At 36.4% G+C, this 24347-nt stretch overlaps 1 protein-coding gene across 2 annotated transcripts in view; it reads left to right on the forward strand.

Annotated features, from left to right (window-relative positions):
* KIAA2012 (KIAA2012 ortholog) overlaps positions 1-24347 on the forward strand; it is a 140390-nt gene that overhangs the window by 43163 nt on the left and 72880 nt on the right. For both annotated transcript variants that reach the window (XM_087949790.1, XM_087949797.1), the window contains exon 12: positions 23430-23524. In XM_087949790.1, the coding sequence (XP_087805916.1) occupies positions 23430-23524 (95 nt within the window). The remainder of the gene's footprint in view (positions 1-23429; positions 23525-24347) is intronic.

Raw genomic sequence — 24347 nt, forward strand, 5'->3', positions numbered from 1 at the left:
ACAATTCCAAGACTTTTCCCTGTAATTTTTCCGGAATAACAACCCGGTCCCCCCAAAGTAAACACCCTTTTTGCAATGACAGTTCCGTTTGTCGGTTCCGGAATGTCCTGAAGGTCTCGTTGTTGTCTTTTTCGGGCCACCCCTTCTCTACCCAATGCAATACCCGCGCCAGACGTTTGTCTTTATTAGTCTCACGGGCAATGTCTGACGCGGTTATGGGTAGATCGGGCAGAGTCTCTATGCTGAGTGTGGTCATCGTGGGTGCTGGGTCGGTGTCGAAGTCTGGTAGCGGCGTGCGGCTCAGGGCGTCTGCGTGGGAGATTGTCTTACCGGGTCGGTGTGTGAGCCAGTAACTGTAGGCTGCAAGGAATTCGGACCACCTTGTCATTCTAGGGGATAGAATGTTCGGGGTGGCCCTGTTCCCTGCCAGGATTCCCAGCAGCGGCTTATGGTCGGTGATGATGGTGAAAGTTCGGCCGTAGATGTATTCGTGGAACCTTTTGACAGCAGCAACGATGGCCAGGGCCTCTTTGTCCAGCTGACTGTAGTTCCTTTCCGGTTTGGTGAGGGTTCGTGAGAAGAAGGCGATGGGTGCTTCCTTTCCGTCGGGGAGAGTGTGGCTGAGAACGGCGCCAACGCCAAAAGATGATGCGTCGCATGTGACAGCTAGCGGTAGGGTCTCGTTGTATTGGATGAGGATGGCATCCGAAGTGAGCAGGTCCTTGGTCTTGTTGAAGGCGGCTTCCTCGCGTTTCCCCCAAGTCCACAGAGCCGCCTTGTCCAGGAGCCTATGCAAAGGCTCCGCCGCGGTCGCCTTCTGGGGCAGGAAAACATTGTAAAAATTAAGCAGTCCTAGAAATGCCTGTAGCTCCGTTTTATTCTTCGGCTTGGGGGCTTCCTTGATTGCTCTGATTTTTTCCTCGGTTGGGTGAATTCCGTGCCGATCTAGGAGGTACCCCAGGAACTCGACCCTTTCGGTGTGTAATTGGCATTTTTCTTTTTTAACCTTTAGCCCCGCATTCTTGAATTTTGTTAGGACCTCCCTCAGGCGACCCTCTAGCTCTTTTTGGTTGGGTTTTGCCAGGGTCCTACAGCCAGCCACTTGTAAGCATTAGCATTATAGTGTGAAATGTTCTGAGATGCAGGGACATCTCTACTGGCATGTTGTTGTAAGACAGAAAGGCAAAATAATATCCTGGGCTACCTAAGAAGGAGAAGAATGTACAAATTATTATTAGTAGTAGTAGTAATAAGAACAACAGAAATGATAGAATAATAGAGTCATATTCATCCTCTGTTGTCTAAGATATGAGCTCCACTATTGAAGTTTATTTCTTTTTGGTATTGTGCAATGCTGTAAGTTAATCAGAACCCAATTTTTTGATCCTTGGTGGCTGTGGGCTGAAGTTAGAGATTCTTTATAGAATTAAATTGCAAAGCAGCTTCTGTGTAGGGGGGAAATTGTGGGCTCTGTGCCTCCGTAAACAGCAGAGATAACATGACAAAGAAAGCCACTGGTGCATCTCTAGACAAGGAAAATCTAGGAGATTGCCCATTTTGTTTCAAAAGTCTGTTTCTTATATACCCACAAGATCTAAAGAGATTTTGCAGGCATTCTTTGAGTCTGACCAGCAGCAGCTGCCACCATGTAAGAGATAGCAAACTCACAACCTGCATAAAAACATTGGTTTCACAAACAACCCCCCCCCCACACTTTTAAAATAAATTTGGAAGACAATTATCCTAAAGTTAAAGAGATCTTCAGAGGAGCAGAGCAATCAAGCCACCCAGTGAGTGATCCTTCACCCCAGATTAAGGATGAACCAATTTAAAGGATTTAAAAATAATTAACGGCAAAAAATTACCAAAGGTTTAAACCAAGGGTCCCCAAACTTGGCAACTTTAAGACTTGTGGACTTCAACTCCCAGAATTCTGGGAGTTGAAGTCCACAAGTCTTAAAGTTGCCAAGTTTGGAGATCTCTGGTTTAAACAAAGAAATTTTAAAATCAACTGATGGGATGGTTGAATTTAAAATTATTGACTTTAAATAATTTTTGAAACAAATAAGTAATCTATATTTCCATGGGATTAAATGGAAATGATTGGTTAGCTCTGCAAAACAAAAGATAAAGGAAAGTTGTTAAAGACCATCTGAATGCAGAACTACAAAATGTTGAATGGAACTAAAGACTTGATGATCCAGAAAAAGCAGGGGGGGAAATAAAAAATAAGCCCTTCTTTTACTTTTATTTCTTCTTTGTCTATTGACATGGCTGTTATTAGAAAAGTAATAAAACTTATAGAAATGATAGAAAAAGGATTACACTTGAGTTATTAGAAAAGATCTTTGAGGAATTGGGAAAGAATGTTACAGCTACAATAACAGCATCAATAACTGCTTTTGTGAATGCAACACAAAGAGACAAAAGAAAAGATGGAAGAAGAGACTAAAAATTTGAATAATTTGCAGGATAACTGAGTGGAAAGTTGAAGCAAATATAACTCAGGGATTTTGGAAAACAAAACAGAAATACCAGGGATAAAATACAAATATTAAGTCAAGAGCAAAAATAATGTAGATAATAGACTATTACTGGGCTTACAAAATAAAAACATCATGTTTCAGACCAAAGGTTTTCACTTGGTGGAAACAGTAATAGGAGCACTTTGGAACCTTTAAAAAATTAGAATGGGAGGAAGAAGACATGGATGAATAGCAAGTTCTACAATTACATTTTAATTCAAGTTAGGGATTAATAATGCTAGAACAATGTATAAAAGAAATAATACAAATTGGCTGTTTGATCAGGAATAGATATAGTACTTTTACAATATTGAAAACCCTTTCTGGACTTTTTGTTGAAAATGGATAGAAATTAGTTAATGACTTCTGGATTTGCCACTTGAAAATGGCTGGGTATGGGAAGAAGTGATCTATGTAATTTAATTTCAAAGTGGGAGGAATATATTAAGTTTGTAACAATTGGAAAGATGATCAATGTCACTTCCTTAAATATCTTTTCCAATTTTTATCTTTCCTCACTTCTACTTATCCCTTCTATTTTTTTGTCTATTTCTTTTGTTTCTTTTAAACTTACTTTGTATTATCTTTAATACTGTTAAAATGTTTCAGTAAAATATTTTAATAAGAATTTTAATAAAAATGATAAAGCCACTTTTTCACAAAAATCTGGTTGTTAGGGATGGGATCTGGGGCTGAGTGAGCATGAACTCTCTATTCTGCCTTAAGACCAAGATTCCCAGCACCAATTTGGAGATTTGCCCCTAGATACCCAGATCCTATCACATAAATCTTTATTTGCATCTGTTTTTCTATTAACTGCAAGATTTAAGGAAATCAATTGCAAGAATGAGGAAGGATGCTGAAGAAGTGCTTGTCACTGTATTATTACCATCCATGATAATGAGTGATATAAAGTAAACAGTTGTTGGAAAAAAGAAATATTTCTGAAGGAGCTATGATAGCCATTTAGGCAGGAGTGGGAATTCTCACATCCTAAACATGTCCCTGAGCATTCTCATTCTCATTCCCACATACCAAAATTAATATTTATATTATTGACCCATGGAAATTCCTGATACTAACCTCCTTTTTTCAGATATAGTTGCTTTGCCTCCCAATAGCTGAAATGCAGAATATCAAACAAATAAATCTTAGCAACAATTCATCACCCTACCAGAAAAAAAAGCTTTACCTGATCCAGTTTTGTGTACTTCATCCATTTTGTGCATGGCATGTCTTGAATTTGCCAAACAACGCAAGATTTCAAAGCCAGAAACTGGCCTGAACTGGCAGAAAGGGATTGATCTTGGAAGATCCTGGATCTTAATGGATGAAGGCATGTGCTGTCTCAGTTTCGAGGAAGAAAAGGCACATAAGATAAAAATGGTGTTTAACAAATCCTAGATTTGGGCTTGGGTTTTGAAAGGACAATACATCTCCTTCAGTTTTTTTAGCTTAGACAATAATTAAAGAAGAGCCAAGCCCAGCTTGACTTTGATTAGGACTCACATAATGCTGCTACCTTGGATCTGGTGTATTTCTTGGCTCAAGCAGTGAAATTGCACAGTTTGAGCAATTAATTCTCAAGCCTTTGACAAAGTTGGATAGATTCTAGTAATGGTCTGGTTCATTAATGTTTGTTTTGCCTTTGTACTACTTTTCTTAGAAAAAGGGGCCATACTTTTATACAGCTCTCAAACCCCAGAAGCCATGTTGCCAATTAGCCCAATGCAGGAAATATTTTCAAATGCCATGGTCTTTACTCCAACCAGAACCATAGTGATGTGCAAGATTAACTGGGTACAAATTAATGCAATCTTCCTGCTGTGCAGCTGAAAGCTGGGAACAGTGTAAACTGTTCTGGCTGAAAGATTCTTTTGCCACTAGATTGCCTTGAGCAAAGTATACTTTTACCATCCATTGTTATTATGTGGACCTTGAGACTGACAGCCCTTGAGACTGACAGTAGGGTAAAGTCCTCTTTAAGTCAAGCTCAACTCTTGGTGACTCATCTTTGTGGTTTTCTTATCATGGGATATCTGTTATCATTGTCTTTTTCTTTGATTTTTTAAAAATTCCCAATCTAGGATTCTACTGAGATTGTTATACAACTGTTTAAGGTGTACTTTTAATATAAATTAAAAGCAGCTATTTTGGACTGAATGCCTATTTAGTTATGATACAGACAAGCACAGGGCCATATAAAGTATCCACACATTAGATACAATTATGCTTGAAATAAAGTACATAATAGTATTGTAATTATGTGATGTCAGTTTTTCCCTAACCAAACAAGTCAATACAATGCAAGACTATGTGCTATTAGCCAGATTCTGTGCCAAATCATCCTTATCTTCTTCTGTTCTGCATTTGGTGACGAGTTAATTTTTTCCATTTTAAATTTTAAATTAACCTCTTAAGTTCCATTGCCATCCAGTTATTGTTGTTCTACACTGGTTACAATTTGATTTTAATGAGGCTTCTCACATACATTTTAATTGTTTGTATGCCTTATTGAGTGCCTATAAACCGTCATGAATCCTGATTGGTGCAGCAGTGTAAAATAAAATGAATGAATGATAACCTGGGACAAAATATAAAATGTCTAGAACAAGCCATGTTCAAAGATGCAGTTGAACTTAAGAGCTGCTAAATTGGGGGCAAAAATTTGGACTTTCCCAAATTTTCAAGCATCCTTATCACTTGACACTTCCTTGGTGGACTTGAAGAAATAGAATGTATATAGATGGCCTCTGCTGCAATTAGAATATATTTTATTTTAAATGTGTTTAATACAGTTTCATGGAGATTTTTCCTATTTCTATTGCTACATTTTTTTGGGGAAGGCTTGACCTGCCAACTCTCACTGTAAAAGTACATTCATGTGACATTTTCAGTCAGAGTATATATCAAGCTCAAAATTCATTAAAGAAAGTCCTTTAATTTTTCATGCTCCAGAGTATTTACCCTTGAACTCATGCCAAAGAATTAACATTTAATTAAATCTTCACAGTATGGTGTTAGTTCCCTCAAATCCAATTTTAGCTTGTTTAGAGGAAATCCTTCTTATTGGGCTGCTTTCTCTTTATTTTTTTTTATTAATTAAAAATAAACTTAAGATTAAAAAGAAAAATATGTACAATACATAGAATACAACCTTTCATTACAAATGAAATAAATATACAATTACATAACAAATAAACATAAAAATAAAACGTATACATTTCTAATCAACTAAGACGGTGTGATCTTTTATTGAAAACAATTTTACTAATATTCAGTTCCTGTTTTTGTTACATGCTCCTAATCTAACCACTTCATTTTTCAAATTCTTATCTTTTAATTCCCTGTTTTTTTAATCTTTAATCCACTTACACCATTTTTCCCAAGCTGTACTATGTATTGAATCTTCCTTATCCCTAAGTTTTTGTGTAAGTAGGTCTATTTCAGCTCAGTCAAGAACTTTCTGAATAATCAAATTATTTGTCGGCATTTGGTCACCCTTCCAGCATTGTGCCAATGCAATTTTTGCTGCTGTAATTATATGGAGAATTAAATATTTCATTTCTTTTGCATAATCCCCTTTTAACATTCCCAACAAAAATATTTCGGCCTTAAGTTCTAGTTGGATATTTGTAATTTCTTTTATCCCAATTCTAATTTTTTTCCAGTATTTTTTATTTTTTGGGCAAAGCCACCAAGTGTGGAAGAAGGTACCTCTTGTTTGCTTACATTTCCAGCAAGTCGGACTTAAGTTTGGGTACACATTTGCTAATCTTGAGGGTGCCAGGTACCACCAGTAACACATTTTCTTTATAGACAGCCAATTTTGTTATTTTGTAATTTTGTTTCCAAACTTTTTCCCAGTCTTCCAGATTAATGTTGTGCCCTACATTCCTTACCCATGCACTCACTGGACCTTTAATTAATTCTTCCACCATTTCAAATTCTAATAGATAATTATACATTTTAGAAATTAATTTTTCATCCATTCCCTCTAATATTTTGTCTGATTGGTTCGGTTTTCCCTCAATTCCAAATTCTTCTATGTATTTTTTATACCTCGTCTTAAGTTGTATATAAGGCCACCACTCTATTTTCATCTCTTGCTCTCTAAGTTCTTGGTCTGTCTTTAATCCTCCTTGAGAATTTAAGACAACGTAATATCTAATCTTTCTTCCTGTTTCTAAAGCATTGGGGTGGATCACTGCCTCTATGATGGATACCCACCCTGGAATCTTTATATAATGTTTATGTTTAATCTCTTTCCAGACTTTCAATAGTGAGCTTCGGATTACGTGCCTATTAAAGTGGGTATAACTCTTATTTCCAGGGTTCCACATGAAGGCATGCCACCCCGCCTCCAGCCTCCAGATCATGCCCTTCTAGGGTTAAAATTCTTTTATTTCTCAGGTTGGCCCATTCTTTAATCCATGTTAGGACTGCTGCTTTATAATATAGTTCCCAGGCAGGGAGTCCAAATCCACCTCTGCATCTATTATCTTGTAATGAGGCTGCTTTCCCTTTAATTGTGGTTGCCTTTATCCACATTCCTGAGATTGCAAACATTTCTACTGCAATAAGTAGAAGCTGGCTAAACAATATAATCTGGAGACTAATAAGACAGGGAGGATTGCTATTTAAATGCTTTGTTTTTTTTGGATACTGTATTTATCTACTTGAAAGTAGCTTGCAACTTAGTGTTTGCATGTCACTGTGGTAGTTAATGAGATTTCAGATACGTTATCTTTTCTTTTTGCAACTGCACAGCTATAGCCTTGAGATAGTCCCTGTTCTAAATTAGGATATTTATCGCTTTAGCTGAAAGATGTAAATCACAATTTTAGGTTTTGCTGTGCACTGTGTTCAGAAGCATTGAACATGTAAGCACAGATTCCCTGCTGCAAGCATGAATAAGTAATCAAGGCCATCTCATTTGCAACTGGGAACTATCCCAACTCTGCTCCTCCACTGACTTCAGGGAAAAAGAATGTCCATCCCATGTAATATAGGTAGTGTTCGACTTACAACAATTTGTTTAGTGACAGTTCAAAATTACAATGGCACTTAGCTGCAGCATTCCCATGGTCAAGGACCTTGGAATACCCATCTCTAATGATCTAAGTGTGAGAGCCCACTGTAACTAAATAGCCAAAAAGGCATTAAGAGTTGTTAACCTAATCCTGCATAGCTTTTTCTCTGGTAATATCACACTACTAACTAGAGCATACAAAACATTTGCTAGACCAATACTTGAATACAGCTCATCAGTCTGGAACCCGCATTACATATCTGATATTAATACAGAAATATTTCACAAGAAGAGTTCTCCACTCTACTCATTGCTGAATACCTTATGCCACCAGACTTGAAATTTTAGACCTAGACAACCTAGAACTACGCCACCTTCGGTCCGATCTAAGTATAGTATGTAAAATTATATATTGCAATGTCCTACCTGTCAATGAATACTTCAGCTTCAACCATAACAATACAAGAGCACACCATAGATACAAACTCAAGGTAAACCTCACCAAACTTGATTGCAGGAAATACGACTTCAGCAACAGAGTGGTCAATGTCTGGAATACTCTACCTGACTCTGTGGTTTCTTCCCCAAACCCCAAAAACTTTAACCTTAGACTGTCTACTATTGACCTCACCCCTTTCCTAAGAGGCCTGTAGGGGGTGTGCATAAGCGCACCAATGTGCCTACCATCCCTGTCCTATTGTTTCTTTATTTTTCTTATATGTACCCATTTCATGTATTCATAACTATGTTTACACTTATACCTGTTATCTTATAATCGCTTGATAAAATAAATAAATAAATGTGACCAAAATTCAGACACTTGGCAACTGATTCATATTTATTACTGTTGCAGTGTTCCGGGGTCATATGATTCCCCTTTTGTAAACTTCTGACAAGTAAAGTCAATGGGGAAGCCAGATTCACTTAACAACTGTGTTACATGACAAGAAAGGTCATAAAATGGGGTAAAATCCATTTAACAAATGTCTTGCTTAGCAACAGAAATTTTGGGCTCAATTGAGGTTGTAGGTTGAGGACTACTACCTGTAATAGAATCCAAAGTCTCTGGTGGAGACTTTTCCTCTCTTGAAATACCTTTACTGTAACTGCATGCGCCTGGGACTAAAGGATGGAACGCCTGATCTAAATAAAAAGGATAGACTACAACTCCCAGAATTCAGGCTGGAAATTAGCAGAATTTCAGGCCAGAATACCTGGAGGGTATCAACTTCAGAAAGTCACCTATAGAGGCTATAGCTTCTTTTTTTAGGGAAAAGATAATCCAACATAATGCTAGAAAAGTCTTGCTTAGAGAATACTATACTGTGTATCCACATGCAGATTTCTTATAGAGAATTGAAAAGATTCTTTTCTTCCCATCAAACTAGTTAATTATTTCTCTTCCCCATATCATTTTTCTGATTATTTTTAATTACAGCAAGCAAATTGTCCTTTATAGCATAAAAACAAAATGAACAGCTTGAAATAGTATTAGAACATTGGAAAACTAAAGTTTATTGTGGGCATTTTAAAAAAAAACAGACACTGAAGGAAAATGAGGTAGTGAAAGATCATGGTAATGGCTTAAGAGTGGTACATTTAAAAAATAAATAGGAGGAGGTTTTTGCTTCCCAAGGAAAAGCACTAGGCATAAATATCACCAAGGTAAAAATGGAGACGATTGGTTTGGATAGTAAATGTTTATTGTGCTAAAATAGGGATCAAATAGTTGACTTTATAATAATTAGGCATGGCAGAACTGGACAGACTAATTATGAAAAAAGCATGATGGAGTTGGGAAGACATTACACTAGCACTTATGTAGAAAGTACAGATCTACAAATAAAATCATGGAAACAACAGAGTAAATAAGATTTTAATATTTAGATTGACACCTGGAACAACATCCCAAATATTATTGAAATTGAAAATAACCATTGTTTGGAGGGCGGAGCTGGCATCGCAGTGGTACAGCGTACAATCTTGAAGCTCCAAGATTGCCGCTGATATCTCCGTTGCAGGACGGTCCCACTGGACCTAAACTGTCCCATAGAGATGGTGACTGAGAAGGGCATATCCTGTCGATCCCAGGGACATCGCAAAGTCCCTGGTAGATCCAGGAGAAGCCCTTTTTTCCCGTGGCGGACAGGCAGCCATTTAAGCTGCTGAAGCTGGGACAGCTCTGGAACGGAAGAAAGCTGGAAAGAAAGTGTGACAGTTTGGTGAGATAAATTTTTACTTACTATTTTTTGGAGAGAACACCCTAAAAGACTAAAAGTAACATTTAAAAGTAAAGATAAAAGTGGTTAAGCGGTGAGATTAAGCACAAATTAAACCTGAAGGTTTTTTTTCCTTTTTATTGGAACTTGGATTTTTGTAAAAACTTCTCAATTTTTAAACTGGACTGGTTTTTCTTTTTCAATTTTTTTTTAATTTTAATTTTTTTAAATTTTTTTCTTTTTCAATTTTTTTTTAAATAACTCTTTTGAAAGTCCCTTTTGGTTAAGATTCTTTTTTTAACGAATATATATATATATATATATATATATATATATATATATATATATATATATATATATATATATATATATATATATATATATCACACCTAAACAGCACACACCCCAAAATCAAGTTCACCATGGAAACAGAAACAAACAAACAACTACCATTCCTAGATGTACTAATCTACAAAAAAACAGATGGCACACTAGGACACACCATATACCAGAAGAAAACACACACCAACCGCTACCTCAACGCCCAATCCCACCACCACCCAGCACAGATAAACTCCGTGGCTAAAACACTAATTACTAGAACCAAACGCCTGGCAGACAAGACACACATTAAGGCTGAACTATGCACCCTGACTAAAGTACTGACAGCCAACGGCTTCCACAAAAGCAAAATCACCAGCTTGATCCACAAAAACACACTGAAACATAATAGAGACCCAGAAGATGAACAGACCTATGGAACAGCTGTCCTGCCCTACATAAGAGGTACTACAGACAAAATTAGTAAGGTACTACACAGACATCACATCAGGACTGCCTTCAAAACAGACAGAAAAATAGCAGCCATCCTTAGCAACCCCAAAGATAAAATTGACCTGGAAAACCAAGGCATATACGAAGTCCCCTGTGCATCATGCCCGGCCACATACATTGGACAGACCAATAGAAGAATAAGTACCCGCCTGGATGAACACAAAAATGCAGTCAAAAAGCTGGAACACACTTCCTCACTAGTCCAACACATGGAAGCTACAGGTCATAGCATCAACTTCAATGGCACCAAAACCCTGGCCACTATGGAAAACCCTAGCCACAGAGTCATCAGAGAAGCCATAGAGATTGAAAAAGACCAGAAAGCATGAACAGAAGAGATGATTCCACCAGGCTGTCAATCATTTGGAAGCCTGCACTCACAAACAAAAAATCTCCACACCACAAGCCAGGCAAACACCTGGGCACAAACAGATCCCCCCTGATACCTCCAGCTCAAACACACCCCAACCAGGCACCCAGATGAAACCCAGCTTCCTAACTAATGATAGCCGTCCATTTACCCGAAGCCAAGCTGCACTAAAGACCTCCATTAAAGTAACACAATGCTGCCAGCCAATCAAGATACAAAAAGAGCCAAAAACAGACAGAAGATATCAGAGACACCCATCAAGCAGAACACAGCAAACTCCGAGACCAATAAACACAGACCAAGACTCCCAACCAATCAGGATGAAGAAAAAACCATTCTGGCACAGCAATAGGCTGCCCCAAATTTAAATCTGAAACCACTGTAAAAGTCTGACCCACAGACGGACACAATACAGAAGTCTGATGATGGCAGATGAGATTCTGCTGAAACGTTGCTACAACTTTAAAAGAACTACAATAAGTCCTGGTCAGATGGTGGGTTTCCTCCCCGTAGAGGTGCAATATTTGTTTTCTGAGGTTCTCGCGGGTATTTGTATGTGGATCTTTGATTATTCGGGTTTTCTCCCGCGTAAGATTGGAAGTATCTAGGCAACGTTTCGATGAAGTCTCATTCATCATCTTCAGGCTTCTGTCTTCAACTCTGTGCTTCTCAGAGTGATGTGAGCTTGCAGCTGCTTCTTCCTTTTAACTGCTAGTGGGGGTGTGACTTGATTGGGTGGGGGCTTGGTTGTGTTCTGATTGGGTGGGGGTGTGTTCTCATTGGTTGGGGTTTTGGCTGTGTTCTGATTGGTTGGGGGGTTGGCCATGTTCTGATTGTCTGGAGGTGTGTTCTGTTCAGGTGGGGGCTTGGTTGTGCTCAGGTTGGTCTTAGTTACTGGGGGATTTGAGCTGGTGAGCTGTGATCTTGCTGTTTGGCTTCGAGTTCGTGGTCGTGCTGCATCTTCATGGTGGGGGTCAGTTCGCTTCATGTATGGCTCAGAGGGGTTTGAAGTGGGTAGTGATGCAGCTGCAGTGCGGCTTCTGGTCTGTGGTCGTGTCTCATCTTCTGTGTGGGTGTGAGTCTGCTTTTTACGTGGAAGTGTGGTGGTGGCATCTCGTGTGGCCCTCGTGGGTGTGGGTCTGGTGTCATTCTTCATGTTAGGTACTCGTCTGTTCATGAGGGCGGGTTTCCAAATGGCTGGTAAGCGGGAGGTGTCATCTCTTTTATTCATGCTGTGTGGGCGTTTTTCTATCTCTATGGCTTCTCTGATTATTCTGTTGTTGAAGTGTTTAGTTTTGGCAATAGTTCTGGTATTTTTAAAGTCAATCTCATGTCCTGTGGCTTTGAGGTGTTGGACCAGGGAAGAGGTCGGTTCTTCTTTTTTGATTGAGTTCTTATGTTCTTCAACGCGTGCACTTATTCTTCTGTTAGTTTGTCCAATGTATGTGGTGGGGCAGGCAGTGCAAGGGATTTCGTATACTCCTTAGCTTTCTAACTCGATTTTGTCTTTAGGGTTTCTTAGGATGGTGGATATTTTTCTGTTTGTGCAGAATGCTGTTTTAATGTTGTGTTTTTGGAGGATCTTGCTGATTTTGTCTGTAGTGCCTTTTATATATGGGAGGAGGGCTTTTGCCGTTCTCTTGTTCTCTGTCTTGGATTTTGGTTGGGGTTTCTTTTTGGATTAGGTGGGTAATCTTCTTTCTTTGGAATCCATTGGCTGTTAGTACGTTGGTGAGAGTGTTTAGTTCGGTTTTTAGGTGTTGTTCATCAGCTAAGCATTTTGTTCTGGAGATGAGTGTCTCAGCTACGGAATTGATCTGTGCTGGGTGGTGGTGTGAGAGTGCATGTAGATAGCGGTTTGTATGTGTTTTCTTCTGGTAGATGGTGTGTCCTAGGGAGCCATTGGGTTTTTTGTATACCAAGACATCTAGGAAGGGAAGTTGATTGTTAGCTTCTGTTTCCATGGTGAATTGTATTTTGGGGTGTAGGCTGTTGAGGTGTGTGAGGAAGTTGTTCAGTTTTTCTTTCCCGTGTGGCCAGATTATGAAGGTGTCATCTACGTATCTGAGCCAGAGTTTGGGTTTGTGATCATATTTTTCTAGAGCTTGTGTTTCAAAGTGTTCCATGTAGAGGTTTGCGATGACAGGTGAGAGGGGTGATCCCATGGGTGCTCCTTCTATTTGTTTGTATTTTTGTCCGTTGTAGGTGAAGTATGTATTGGATAGACAGTGGTTGGTCAGATCTAGGATGTGCTGGGGGGGGGTTGTATTTGTTTTGGATGGCTGTCAAGGCTTCTTTTATTGGCACTTGGGTGAAGAGGGATATGACATCGAAGCTCACTAGTAGGTCACTGGGTTGTAAGTTTTGTTTCTTTATGATCTCGATGAACTGGAATGAGTTTCTTACATGTGAGTTGATGGATTCTGCATAGGGCTGTAGTTGTTTGGCGAACTCCGAGACCAATAAACACAGACCAAGACTCCCAACCAATCAGGATGAAGAAAAAACCATTCTGGCACAGCAATAGGCTGCCCCAAATTTAAATCTGAAACCACTGTAAAAGTCTGACTCACAGACTAACACTATACAGAAGCCTGATGATGGCAGATGAGATTCTGCTGAAACGTTGCTACAACTTTAAAAGAACAACTACAATGACGTGGGAAAATACCCGAACAAAGCCAAATGCCATACATGTAAGTACCCGCGAAAACTTAAGAAAACAAATATATATATATATATTCTTTTTTTTTTGAACAAATTTTATTAATTTTTAAAGACATACAAAACATAAATACACAGAAACACAAAACATAAAAGCATAAAAAATTTCTTTTCTGAAAGTTGCTTAGTCCCGGGTTAAAACTCTTGGTACAGACACAAATTCAAATTCATATTCATTTTACATACCATTCCATATCTTATTAACATTTTCAATTTTCTATATAACTTCTCCTCTTTTTTAAATTTTCTCAATTTTATTTTATTTATCTCCTCTCAATTCGAATCATAATATTTATTATTCTTTGTCTGTTCTATTTCCAGCTATCCATTTATCTTTCTTCTTTGAAAAAAAAACTTCTCCTGTACACTAATTGGAGTATGATGCCTTTATCTCTTTCCCCTATATTTATAATACTTAATATAGAATACATAGCTTACATTGGGATTCTGTCTGGTACGTTCTAAAATTATACAGTATTATCAAAACCAATACAAATCTATTCATTAATATTGATATTCATTTATATCTTAAACATTTAGCACATTACTTTTCAGTTAAATCACATACTTTTATGGGAGCACCTATTTTCCATAGTTATTCCCCCCCCACATCACATATTATAGATCATTATTTCATTACGATGTTCCCACTTCTCCTACTTCAAATATCTCATTTCACAAAAAGTTTCACTAGGATAACATAGTCTGATCATTAATATTAACAATCATTTATATCTTAAACATTTTACCCATTTCAGTTAAATATCATGCCTTTGTGGGAACACTTATGTTTTCCAAAATTATTTCCCCCCCCCACATCACATATCTTAAATCATTGTTTCATTGAAGTACTCCCCTTTTCTTAACAAAAATTTCACTAAATTATACTAAATATTTTATCACATTTTAAATTGCATATTATTTCCAGTTTTCTATGGTTATTTCTAAGTACAAATGTAGAAATACAATCTTATGTACCTTTCTAGAATTCCTTTTTCAATAAGATTTATCCATCATCTCTAAAAAACTTTTGCTTCTTTGCATCTTGCTCCCCACCATTAAGGCTTCTCATCCCTTCCTTTCTCCCTTGCTTCTTCTTCTCCTTGTCCTCTTTACCCCCTTGTCTCTCCACCCCCCTTTTATTCTGCTTTCCTCCTTTCTGTTGTTTCCTAACATAATATCCCCTTTTCACCTTATTCTTCTCTTTTTGGATTGTTTTTCCAGGTCTTAAAGTCTTCTTCTCCTTTTTCTCTTTCTTTTTTCCTTCCCCGACCAAAGTCACTCGTTCATCAAAGATGGCTTCTTCTTTGTCCCAGTCATCCTGTTGCTCATTCAGCTTTACATAAGTACAAACCGCCATTTCTAAAAATTGAAAAAGAGTGCCAAGGACATCTTTCCCTTCTTGCTTTTCTTTTTCATATTTTTGGTATACAAGTTTCAGTCCACAAGTGGACTGAAAGTTCCATCCACAAGTGATGCCATTATATAGAGAAAAAGTTTTTCCAAACAACCACCCAAGTGCTTTTAATCAGAAATAATTCTCAGAACTTCCAAAATCACCAAACAATCCAAACAAGCTGTTTCTTTTAAATACTTTCTCCTTCTTCACTTTCTCTTTCTGGGGTTAAAGTTTAGTCACAAAGTTCCCTTTAAAATATATCTTTTAGAAGTCTTATTGATGTTTAGTAACTCTTTAGAATTCTAGGCAATCTTCTCCTTATTTTCAAATTTTGCTCCAATTTTTTTTTCCTCTCCCTTCCCACTCACAGCCAAAAAGATTTTTTTTTCCCTTTAAATGTTCAGAAATCCTTATCCCTTCAACATTCAATTACCTCCAATGCAGGTTTTCAGATTTCTCTTATGATTCCATCCGCTGTCACGTTAGGAAGGAGAGTGCAACAAAAAAAAAAAACTTTCCTTTTTAAGATATTCGCAGCTTGTAACTCTCTCTGGAAACAATGTATCCTTAGCAGCCTTCAAAATTCCAGGGCACTTTCTCTTGCCTTGTCCCGGTCGAAAGCCACTTTCATGATTCTTCCAACTTTCTCCCTCCTGCACCAGCTTGTCCGGCTGCAGGTTTCTTCGTGGCGGCCATTGCTGACCACCGCTCCTCCACCTTGGGAAAAGGGGGTTCTGCCGGCTGGGGAGGGGGTCTGCGACACCCCCAAGCCCCTGTCCGGATCCCCCCTGTCTTCAGCTGCCTCTACGGGGCAGCTATAGCCCCCAGATCCAAATGGATCGGGGGAACCTTGGCAGCGAACGCAGCAGGGATTTCTGCCGCTGCCGAAACCTTGCAAACTGGAAGTCCTATATATATATTCTGAGGTTCTCGCGGGTATTTGTATGTGTATCTTTGGTTATTCGGGTTTTCTCCCGCATAAGTTTGGAAGTATCTAGGCAACGTTTCGATGAAGTCTAATTCATCATCTTCAGGCTTGTGTCTTCAGCTCTGTGCTTCTCAGAGTAATTCTCAGAGTAATTTACTTCTCAGAGTAATTTACTCTGAGAAGCACAGAGCCGAAGACACAAGCCTGAAGATGATGAATGACACTTCATCGAAACGTTGCCTAAATACTTCCAATCTTACGCGGGAGAAAACCCGAATAACCAAAGATACATACATACATACATACATACATACATACATACAAACATACATATATATAATATATATAATATATATTGAATATTCATTCATTTATTCCTGGCTTAAATATTGCAGGGGAAGTGAAAGGGAAGGGAAATAAGTTACACTGCCACCTGTAGGCTTGGATACATTGTTTTTTCTTTCTTTCTTACTTGTTGATACATCTGGTGTTATATTCAAGGACTCTGATCCTTTCACTTAAAAGATAGTGGGAAGAGCATGTAGATTGTTTATGCAGGTGCTCTTCTGTGAAACTACTGATAGCCGGAGTCTGGACTTGAAATTGAAAGAAAGAAGTCTGAAATGACCTTGAAAAGAGAACTGGAAATTCTGTTTTTTAATTTAGTAAAGAGCCTTGGATATTTAGTGGCAGTGCTTTACTTACTGACAGAATAGCATTTTATCCCTCTTTTTTAACTTCCCCTCCAGTTGGATTTTTATATTTGGACTTTAGCCTTTTGATACAGGAATTAGATTACATTTTTTCTCCCTCCTTTCTCCTTTTGTTCTATCTTTTTAGCAAGGGGAATATACAGATTTCTGTCTTTTTAATTTTTTAATTTTTTTTTTAATGTTTTCATCCTTTCTTCATTTTACATTTTTTTCTTTTTCCTTTTACATAACTGGAACCAATTGGATTAAGGTACACAAGTGCCTGAATATTTTTTCCCTTCCCTTTTTTATTTTTTATTTTTTGCTTTTACTTTTTATTGGAGTGGCAGTTGTCTGCTCTTGCTTTTTCTTCCCATTTTTCCTTTCAAGCTTTGTAAGAGGAGTGGAAAGATACCAGCCTCAGCTTCTTCAATTCTGACTTCTTCCTCCTCACCATCTGGAGGACAACGATCAATACAGATGATGTTGCAATAGGAGAAGGAGAAGGAAGTGACACTGCAGATGATTATGCAAGGAATTCAAAAGATACAAGCAAAAACAGATAATATTGAAAAGAGAATGGAGAATATTGAGCAAAGAACCAAAAAGACATGAGAAAATTGAAAATATTCAACAGATGATGATGCAATATGAGGACAGAATTAAGAAAACTGAAGAACAAGATGTACAAAGAGATAAAATTGGAGATATGGATACCCGATTGAGTGAAGTTGAAAGAGACAAAAGCAGATCACTGGGATCACTGGGATGGGAAATCAATAGGTCAGAATTTTATCTTAGATTTCAAAATATAGAAGAAGGAAAGAGTGAAAACCTTGCTGAAATGATGACAGAAATCTTGGCAGAAGCACTAGAGATAATTAAAGAGAAGATGATGGATGGAATGGATGAGGTCTTCCTTGTCTATACAAGATATGTGATGAGAAATAAACTACCAAGAGAAGTTAATATCAGATTTACTAAGAAAATAATTAAATCACAAATACTGCAGGCGGCAAGAGAGAAAACACTAAAGTAAAGAAATAGTGGTACTGAAACAGGTACTGAGAAGAGTGAGAGAGATAAGAAGAGAATATTTATTTTTGACCAAAGAGTTACTTAAGAGAGGAATAAATTACAGATGGCTGATACCAGAAGGTTTCATGTTTACCTGGCAGGAACAAAGACTCAGAATTGATAGAGTTTAAAAAGCTGAGTTATTCTATCTGGAATATTTCAGAGGAAAAGTGGAAGATACAAGAAAAGAGGAGTCGTTAACTGAATTTCAAGAGGAATGTATAGCAGTAATTGAAAAATAAGAAGGATCCATAGGTGGTGTACCCAAGAGCAACGAGAACCAAGATCTACTAGAGCAACAAATCCTTCTTATAAAGTCTAAAATGGATGAGAGAAAACTGATTACAATAAATATAAATGGACTTAACTCAGTTACTAAAAGAAGAAAAATATTCCATAAACTAGAGAAATTAAAAATTTATATAATCTGCTTACAAGAAGTACATATTAAAAACAACACAAACATATATTGAAACAACAAAAATTAGGGAAATTATTTACAGCGTTGACACAATGTAAAAAGAGAGGAGTGGTGTTATACATTAGAGATACAAGCCCAGCGGAAAAAATAGATACAGATGATGATGGAAGGATTGTGATGGTGGAGATAATGGACAATAATCTATAGACACTTTTAATAGCAATCTACGCTCCAAATGATAATCAAGATTATTACAGGAAATTACATATGAAAATAATTGAACTGGACTATGCTAATATTTGTCTGATGGGAGATCTTAATGGAATAATTAATGACAAATTGGATTATAAAACACAGAAAACAGCAAAGAAACTAGAAAGACATTGCCAAAATCCTTCTTTCGAATGGTAGATGAGATAAACCTAAAAGATGCATAGAGAGAGAGAAATGCAGAAAATAAACATTATACTTTTTATTCAAATAGACATGCATCATGGTCCAGAATAGATATGATATGGATGTCAACAAAATCGCTCTCTAACATACAAGACATTGAAATAGAAACAAGTACCTGAACAGATCATAATCCAATAACAGTTGCATGGAAAAGACAAAAAAGGAGATCTAGATGGACTCTAAACAATACAATATTAAAGGAAAAAGATTTCAAAGAGAAAATTGAGAGAGAATTGGCTTTCTTCTTTAAAGAAAACACAAAAGAGGATACATCACTACAGAATCTCTGGGACACAATGAAGGCTTATACAAGAGGTTTGATAATGGACTACACAAGAAAAAAAACAGAAAACAGAAAAAAAAACTTTTAAAACATTGGAAGATGACTACAAGAGGCTGGGAAAAGAATTACAGAAAAGCATTAAAATTAAAATGGGCATAACTAAACATAAAATAGGGCTAATGGAAAAAGAAGAAATAGCCCAAAAAATTAAAAATGCAAAACAGAACTACTTTGAAGATGCAAATAAACCACGCAGATGGTTAGCTTATAAACTGAGAAAGGAAAGAGACTCAAGAAGGCTAAATCAATTAATATATGAAGAAGGACATGTATGCTATGAAAATGTGGAGAAGAAAAAAATTATTCAAGATTATCATGGAAAATTGTACCATCAAGAGAATGTCCAGGAAGAAAGAATTTAACAATACCTGCCCCAGATACCTAAAGATATTGAAATAATGTTAGAAGGTAACATAACAATGATGGAATTAACAGAAGCTTTAAAAAAGCAAAATATTGGGAAAGCACCAGGTCCGGATGGACTGCCAGCAGAATTTTACAAGACATTTCAGGAAACATTGAATCTTCACTTATTAGAAGTTATGAATGAAGTTATGTCAAGGAAGAGAAAACCCCAAACATGGTCAGAAGCATATGTTACACTTGTACTGAAGGAGGACACAGACCCACAGCAAGTTAAAAATTATAGATCTATATCCCTATTAAACTCAGATTATAAAATCTTTGCTTCAATTCTGGCAGAAAGACTGAAAAAATACTTAAATAATTTTATTCACTCTGATAAAAATGGATTTCTGCCAAAGAGACAAATTAAAGACAATATGAGAATAATTTTAGACAGGCTGGATGAGGCACATCCTGAAAAACAAATGGCTTTGATGTTTTTAGATGCACCTTGACAATGTGAGTTGGCGTTTTATGCTGTTACAATTGGAACAAATGGGCTTCAGTAAAAAATTTACCCAAGCCATAGAAACGATATATTGTAAACAAATTGCAAAGGTTATGATAAATGGAGAGTTAACAGACTTTATAGATATAAGAAAAGGGACTAGACAAGGCTGTCCATTGTCGCCTCTGTTTGTGTTAACACTGGAAGTGCTGAATAGGAACATCAGAGAAGAAAAAGAAATAAAAGGAATGAAAATTAAAAAAGAAGAGTACAAATTGCAAACCTTTGCAGATGACCTGGTATTCATATTAGAGGATCCATTGGAGTCAGCACCTAAGCTAATAGAAAAGATAGAAGAGTATGGGAAAGTAGCAGGTTTGAAAATAAAAAGATTAAAAAAATTTTTTTTAACAAAGAACATATTAGCAAGATGAAAGAAAGAATTGGAGGAAATTTTGGGGATCCAGGTCACAAATAAGGTTAAGTATTTAGGGATACATTTAACATCAAGATGTAGCACACTCAAGGAGGACAATTATCTTAAACTCAAACAACAGATTGCGACAGATTTGATAAAATGGGAAAATTTACAATTATCATTGATTGGGAGAATATCTACAATTAAGATGAATGTATTGCCTAGAATCTTATATTTATTCCAGACAATTCCAGTTAGATTAGGAAAAGAATTTTTTGAAGATCTAAATAAAATAGTGCTAAAATACATTTGGCGGGGGAAGAAAGCGAGAATAAAACTTAAATTGTTACAAGATGCAAGAATAAGAGGAGGATTTGCTTTGCCCAATTGGGAATTATATTACTAGGCGATGAGTTTGATGTGGGTAAACGAGTGGATAACATTAAGGAATACTAGACTTTTGAATTTAGAAGGACATGACTTGCTGTTAGGGTGGCATGCCTTCCTCTGGTATAAGGGAACTAAAATGCAGGGGTATTTTAGAAGACATTATATTCGAGAAGCATTGTTTTTAAACTGGGAGAAGATAAAAAAGCAATATTATTTAAAAATTCCATTATGGTTATCTACTATTGAAGCTTTTTCTTATCCAATAATATATAAAAAGGAACAAACAGATATGATGAGATATTGAATGAAAAGGGTGAACTTAAATTTATGCAAGTGTTGGAAGAACAAGGTGTAAAAATGAATTAGTTTTCATATTTGCAAATACAATCTAGATTTGATAAAGATTTTAAAACAGAAGGTATCTATGATAAGTTGACTGATTTAGATAAAATTTTGACAGGTACTGATGAAAAAGTAATTAAAAAACTTTATGGACATTTGCTGGAGTTTAAATTAGAGGAAGAACAAGTTAAAGAAATGATGATTGCTTGGGGGGAAAATGTTGGATATGGGATTGATTTAGAGAAATGGCAAAAATTGTGGTCTCAAAATTATAAAATGACAATGTCAGCTGCATATAAAGAAAATTTCATGGACTGTGTTGAAATGAGTAAATTGACATTTGAAATCAGAGAACAAGAAGATAAACAATTTTATGTGATATGGGATTTATTTTATCAATGGTTAGATAAAAAGACATGATAAAGAAATAGATTAGGAAGTTTTACAATAAAAAAATTAATAGATGGATATAGAATACAATATAAAATATATAACCATTGGATGAATGTATAAGATTAAACTATAATGATATTTAGAATATCTTGCATAAAATGATGGAAAAATAGTTTAGTCAAATGAATGATTAATGATTGATAAATACATAAGCACATGTTTGACTGACAAGATGAAAATTTATACAACTTGTAATGGCAAAAAAAAGGATAGCACAAAAGATTGTAACCAACTGACACACTGTATGCATATAATTGAAAGATGGTTTTATGTTTTTATGTTTTGTTTGTATGTTTGTTGTAAAAAATAAAAACTTTATTTAAAAAAAAAAAAATAGCCATTGTTGATTTATTGATGTAGCCATTCCAAGAGATGGTAACCCGGAAGACAAAAAATTAGAAAACATTTTCAAATTACTGAGATTGGCAAACATTTGGAAGAATAATTAAATCCATGGCTATGGGTGACATTAATGTGATTCCACATAGTCTTGGAAACAATTTGGATTCCTAAAATTGGAATGAGAGCCAGTTTGATGTAATGGTTGCAGCATTAAGCTAGAAACAATTCTAGTCCTGCATTAGGCACAAAGCCAGTTGGATTACTTTGGGCCAGTTACTCTCTCTTGGCTCTAGGAAGGAGACAGTGCCAAACCACTCCTGAAATCTTGCCAAGAAAACTGCAGAACTACAAACAATATCACTGTGGACTATTTCATATGTAATTAGATGCTATTTTATTGCAATTTTACAGGGATTAAGTCATGAAGAAGAAAAGTGGCCAACATTAGGTGCAAAAACACAATTAGTGGAATTGGAATAATAATAAAGGAGAAAGCTGTTCTAGTATTGAATATCATGCTCCCTTCCATGTGGAATAATTTTCCAGTCTCATTGGATGACTCCATTTCCGAAGGATAGCTTCTCAAGACACACGTTTTCCTTGGCCTTTTACTCCCTCCCCCTAATCTAAAGAGCAATGGAAGAGGTTTTTTTTTTTTGCACAATAACCAATTATTACTCAGTTCTTAAGAATGCTCCAAATAACTTCTCTACAGTACCGTTAATGCAAAAATCTGTGTTACTCAACACCCCAAACACAAGCATTTTACAAGTGGGAAATTCAGTTTCTTTCTAGCTAGCATGCTTATTTTATAGTGTATCTTGCAGAAATGTCATAGCCTTATTGCTTGATTTCTATAGCAGTTGTATGTGCAGTACAAACTTATTATGTGTATGCATGTGTCTGCAAAAAAGCTAGCCATCACTTTTCTGCAAAAGGAGCTTTTAAAGCATGGATTAGGTATTTCCCAAATGAATATGAAAGTTTAAAAAAAAGTTCTAGTGCTCACAACTCAATCCACAGTGCTGTTTCGTGTCTGTAACTCCTTATTGTTGTTGCTGTTGTTGTTGTTTTTCCGTCTTCAATTGATAGTCCTTCCTTGTCTGCATTACATATCCATTCTTCCCCTTTTTAACAATAGGCATGGTACTTTAGAATTATTGAATATTCCATAATACTAAGACTCAAAGGCCTCCTGCCACTGAATAACATTTAGAAAGTCTCCACATCTGTCATCTTCAGAGGTATCTGTTAGACTAATGCAAATTTGTGCAGAAATTAAACAAATTTTATTCAAAGAGTAAATAAAACATAATGTGTAAATTTGATTAATTTGTCAAAGCAAATATTGCTTAATTAAGGAACTCGGTGATTATTTCCTAATTCATAAATATTAATTATGATCAAATGTTGTTGCTTAACACATTAAAGGCTTATTTGATTATTTAGTTTTTTGAATTGGAAATCTTACAGCTTGAGTTATTAATTAAAGGATATAATAATTAAAGGGTATACTTCTTTGACTTAATTAAGCAGGAAATGTTAGAATCCTTGAGTTCAGACATTGATTGATGGAATGTACTCAGCAATTTTAATTATTTATGGTTTTAGTTTTAGGAGAAGATGAACTATCCATTGAAGTAAGAAGACCTGCTTGCAGAAGTCCGCCAGAGATTTGCTCTGAAGATCAAGCATCAAATGAAAAGGTATAACCAATTACAGTGTTTGATCTGAGATGTATAGGTGGTAAAAATTATTACTGGTAGTCCTTGATTTATGATCGATCACTTAGTTACTATTCAAAGTTATGACAGATCTACCCAGGGCTACGTACAACCTGGATTCAAGGTTCCAATGGCTGCTACCCGCACCCAGTAGTCATGCCTTTGCCTTTGACTAGTGAGGAAATCAGGCTTGTGTATTGGGTTCGTCTGTGTGTCAGGCTTTGCAGCTGTTTCTGTTTTAAATTTGGTGCTAGCCTTGTGGTTTGTTAGAATGGTTTTTTTCTCCATCCTGATTGGTTGGAGTCTTGGTCTGTGTCTTGGTCTTGGAGTTTGCTGTGTTCTGCTTGATTGGTGTTTCTAATATCTTCTGTCTGTTTTGTAGCTTTTTTTGTCTTGATTGGCTGGCAACATTGTGTTTCCTGTATTGGAGGCTTTTAGTGCGGCTTGGCTTCGGGTGAATGGCCGGCTATTGTTTATTAGGAAGCTAGGTTTCATCTCAGTGGCTGATTGGGGTGTGTTTGGGCTGGAGGTATCAGGGGGGTCTGAAATGGGAAACATTTTCCAATACTTTCATGTCATGAATATTTGAAAAATAATAGTACCTTTTAATTATATAATGTTGGAATGTTATATATAAATAGTATTGATATTGAGATAATTAGATTTGGAGGCATAACTCTAGAATAACTCTGGACAATTTATTTTCAAAAAAATAAAAAATAGTAAAAAGAAAATTCTCCCTTGTCCATATAGCCATGTTACACACACACACACGTGTGTGTGTGTATGTGTGCGTGTGTATATA

Source organism: Notechis scutatus, chromosome 1 (genome assembly GCF_049901735.1).
Source record: "Notechis scutatus isolate UNSWTSFEM ecotype Mainland chromosome 1, rNotScu1.2, whole genome shotgun sequence".
In the NCBI taxonomy this organism is placed as follows: domain Eukaryota; kingdom Metazoa; phylum Chordata; class Lepidosauria; order Squamata; family Elapidae; genus Notechis; species Notechis scutatus.